Source organism: Calliphora vicina, chromosome 1 (assembly GCF_958450345.1).
Source record: "Calliphora vicina chromosome 1, idCalVici1.1, whole genome shotgun sequence".
NCBI lineage: Eukaryota > Metazoa > Arthropoda > Insecta > Diptera > Calliphoridae > Calliphora > Calliphora vicina.
In genome coordinates this window covers 81986672-81991487 of record NC_088780.1, presented here as the reverse complement: position 1 = coordinate 81991487, position 4816 = coordinate 81986672, and the positions used below count along the sequence as shown (strand labels likewise).

The window sequence follows — 4816 nt, the reverse complement described above, 5'->3', positions numbered from 1 at the left end:
TTTAAGTGAATTAATAAACAAATTTGTAGCCCCCTAAACATGTTCTTGTTTAATTCTTACAATTTTTTCAATAAAAAAAGTATTGTGCGTTTATAGGAATATGCACTAATGTAGACAATATGGATATCTAATGATAGATATTTCAAAGACCTTTGCAACGACATATATAAGCCCATAGTAACTTGGACCTACAATGGGTCAAAATCGGAAAAAATATTTTATAACGCGAATTTTAAAAGACCAAACAATTTTTTAAAAATTTAAAAAAAAAATTTAAATTTAAAAAAAAAAAAAAATTTAAATAACAATTCGAAAAAAAATGTTTTCCAAAATATGAGAAAAACAACTTTGGAAAAAAAATAAATTTTGTTTACCTAAAAATATTTAAAATTTTTATTTTTAAGAATAATTTGGCGAAGGGTATATAAAATTCGGCACAGCCGAATATAGCTCTCTTTCTTGTTTATAGTTATGGTTGATATTGATCGGAATTGTAAACATGAAATCTGTGTGTTTGCTGGGTGGATGAGTTTTAATGTTTGTCCATTATCTACATGATTTTTATAAGTAAATGTGCGCCATAGATGACAACTAGATAGGTAACTGAGAGCCAAAAACCTAAGTCTGTTGTCAAAAACCTAATTCATGAGAATGTATTGCATGTATTTTGTTATTTTGTGACCGGTATGTGTGAAAAGAGAGTAATTTTAATATTTCTCTCTCCTTCCGCTCTATGTATATTTCTCTATGATGTGTGCTTTTACTCAGATGTTTTAATGTATTTGACATCTGACTTGTTGTGGATTTTGCTGGTTGTTATGAACTCATCAAAAATTTAATCCAGATAGAAAGTATCGCTCTATAAAAGCCAGAATACAAATGAGAATCTGATTATGTTCGATTCTGAGTTTGATGTGTAAAAGACACCAAAACAATTACTTAAAACATAAATAAACAAATAAAAAAATTGTAAAGATGAATCTTACTGGTAAAAATGTAGTTTTTGTTGCCGGTTTAGGTGGCATCGGTTTTGAAACCTGTAAAATATTAATGTCTAAAAATTTAGCTGTAAGTATTAAAATTGAACTAAAAATTATATTCAAATTAAACTATATTTTCTAAACTTTTTGCTATAGTACTTGGTAGTTTTAGACGTAATAGAGAATCCTAAAGCAATACAAACTCTAGAGGCGATTAATGACAAAACTAAAGTTATCTACATGAAATTCGATGTCACGGACAAGACATGTATCGTAAATACGTTTAATCAAATTGCCAGCATTATGAAGTTCATTGATGTGTTGATAAATGGTGCCGGTGTTATTTTGGATAGAAATATTGAGCTTGCAGTTAACATAAATTTAATTGGTCTTATTAATACCACCATGGAAGCGCTTCCCTATATGGATAAGGCGCAAAATGGACGAGGTGGTGTGCTAATGAATCTTGCTTCAGTTGTGGGATTAGAACCCAGTCCAGCCGTTGCTATATATAGTGCAACTAAATTTGGTGTTGTCGGATTTACACGATCTCTGTCGGTAAGTATTGAGTGCAACAGCTTCTTTTCAGTGGAACTCCAACAAAATTGTGTCATATGTGACAATGTAATGCATAATTTTCATTGATAAATAATACTAAAAATATTCATTGTTTTCTAGGATCCATATTATTACCATCGTACTGGTGTTGCTGTTACATCAATATGTCCTGGGGTAACCGAAAGTCCTATGAGTACCAATCCAACAATTAGCGACACATTTGACTACTCCAAACCCCTAACCGAAAAATTTTTCTCTGCACCGAGTCAACCTGCTGCAGTCTGTGCTGAACACTTGATAAAAATAATTGAGATGGCAGAAAATGGATCAATGTGGATTAGTAGCCGAGGAGAAATGACCAAAGTGGAACACAAAGTTCACTGGACACCCTAAATTAAGCCACAAATTATAATACATATGTTTAAAATATAGCTTTATCAATTTCAGAAAATTATATATTTATAGCATTTTGATTTACATATACAATTAATATCATTATTCATCTCTTGTTAGCTATTTGAATGTAGAATTTCCAAAAAATCGTAAAATTTTAAAACATCGTTTTCGATTTCGATTCTTCAGTTTTGGGCTAGTTTATTAAATATTATGATATTATAGAAACAAGAAGCCTTTTCAAATTTGTATATAATTCGTAAAGGACTGATTTTGTGGCAGTCATAACTCAATATAACTAATTGAAATGAACTGGAAATATTCTTTATTGGAAGGTTTCAATTTGCCATCAATTTGAAATTACGACTTCAGTGAATTATTAATATTGTTACGAAATTGTACTTGAATTCAAATATAGCGATTTTAAGGACTGATTTAAAAGTAGCATAATGCTTTCAAATAACAGTGCTGTAATAGCAAACTGTAACATATCTGTGGGCATTATTAAATAAAAGCTTTCAGTTGACCATTGATCGTAAGTTGGCAACGCTGTTTGAATTCGAATATTCAGTTAAAGAACATTGTAGAAAGTACACCACAGATGGCGTATGATCTAGAATATTCGAACTTTGACAGTTAAAGAGCAATCTAGAGTGCAGATGGCAGTGTTATAAATAGTGGCAGAGGTTGCAGTCGTGAGTCAGTTTTATCAGAGATGCTATTTGAATAAACATCATCTGAGTGCCTTAAAGTGTGCTGTATTTTTCAAGTGAATTCGTATACATTATAAAGTGTCTGTATTTCTGAGAATTTATAAACGTGTATACAAAACATTGAGTGGCTATTTAATTCTGTTGTTGTTGTACATTTTGAATAAATAAAGAGTTGTTACAATTTTTAAACTACTAAACGGCTTTTATTTGCAATCAAAAGTATCCGGTTTATTTAAAGGAAATAAACCAAACGTTTTGAAAAGGTTAAAACGTAACAAAATTTTATGTAATCCTTTAATCACCGATCTGTGTCTCAAAACTTGCCTTTCGAATGTCATATTTTAGAATACAATTCCCCATAAGGCTGGCATTTTCCATAAATATAAATAAAGCACAATGTCTGACCTTGTGCTTTATTGGAAAAGGTGGGAATCTATTTGCCTAAATCAGTTTTTATGTTGCATTTTCTGATGTTCGTGTGAAAGTGATTCATGAAGATGGGAAGGAGAATATGCTTCGTAAAGGCAGTTCCACAGTATTCACAAAGAATATTATCTATAAAGAAATTGTTTGATTATTTTTTGTTAACTTATGAATATTATTCATATTTGGTTTAAATCGAAGTAACTAAAGAAAATTTAATTAGGCTTATTTGTTTGTAAATTAAATTGTGTATTTCATTCTATAAAGAAATTAATTAATTAATTAAAGCAAGAAAATTCATTATAAAAGTTCGTACGTACAACAGAAAGTTGCACCTTAAAAATGCCGAGTGCCCAAAAATGAAAAATGTTTTATAAGTGGATTGTAAAACAAAGGGAAAGAAATGTTCCAATATCAGCAATGATTTTACGATCAAAAGTCAGTCTTGTATTTCAAAATTTATCAATACCAGTGAAGGGTAGTTGAAGAAATTTAAGGGTTGACATAGAATTAGATTTTTAAAAATGATAGGCGAGAAATTGTCTTCGAAACCTCAACTTATTGATTAATGTTTGAAAGAGTTTAAGGAATACGTTGATGAGCATGAGGTGACTCTTCACCAAATCTACGATACCAAATCACACTATTGTTACATGTAATGAGAAAATGGCTTCCGAAAGAAAACTGGATTCAAGAAGAATCAGATTATTTATACAATAGTGGTAATGAAAGAAACAAAATTAAAGATGACAATATGCATGCAATGCCCTTTGGAAAATGATAAGCCGACAATAGCACTACACCCAGAGAAAAATTGAACACATCCGTGTACGATTTGACACCATTCGGTGTCAATAGCGTATGTGCACAAATTGTACACGAACGGTGTCAATTTGACAAAGAAAAAATTACACATTGATAGTGCACGATTTGGTAATTGAAATAAATAATAATTTTTCAATTCCTTAATGTTTTAAAAAATAAATTTAAATACAATACGAATAAATACATAAATATAAAATACATACATATAAATATTCCATGTTTAAATGTGGCAAAACATTATTGTCAATTGTCGGAGTTCCTGTATGTGAAGTTTCAAATAACATCCCTAATTGTGGCACTGCTTCCACAGGTCACCATTCTAAAAACTAAAACAAATACTTATTGTATTCTACATTGCTGATAATTATATATGTATAGCTCTATTTTCCTTTTAAATGTACAAAAACTGAAGGCATGTTTATTGTTTCCAGGAATTTTTGGAGTTGTATGTCGTCACTGGATTCGGTGATCTTCTCATTTCTTGTACTGCCTGGATCTTCATCTGCATCAACACAAATTCATTATGGTGTCAAAATGACACCAACCGTTGTTGATTTTGCAACGTCATTTTTCCCTCAGTGTATATGAACTACGTGATTCAGCTGTTATTTCAAAAAATAAATGGAAATAAAAAGCAACTCAAAATCTCCAATTTCTTTAAAAATATAAATATGTATGTAAGCAATTCTAATTTTAAAAATTACATAAATTTTTCAATAAAATTTTGGGTTCTGCGACAGGTCTGGTTTTTAATTAGTCGCGAAAACCGAGCTTGCACATTTTTTCAAGTACTTTTTTCTCGATGACCATTTTGACCGAAATAACAGTTGAAAATTAATGATTTAAAAAAGATAATATCTGGCATATTTTTAAAATTTCATTTTAAATTATTAAATAACGTGATTAAAATAATAATAATTTGTT

The 4816-nt window shown here is 29.9% G+C and overlaps 1 protein-coding gene across 1 annotated transcript; it reads left to right on the top strand.

The window, feature by feature from the left end:
* Positions 1-865: 865 nt before the first annotated feature.
* On the top strand, positions 866-1992 carry LOC135949522 (alcohol dehydrogenase-like). Its single transcript, XM_065499112.1, has 3 exons — positions 866-1068; positions 1137-1538; positions 1659-1992. The coding sequence occupies exons 1-3, from the start codon at positions 976-978 to the stop codon at positions 1929-1931; spliced, it is 768 nt and encodes a 255-aa protein (XP_065355184.1). The 5' UTR covers positions 866-975; the 3' UTR covers positions 1932-1992.
* Positions 1993-4816: the final 2824 nt, after the last annotated feature.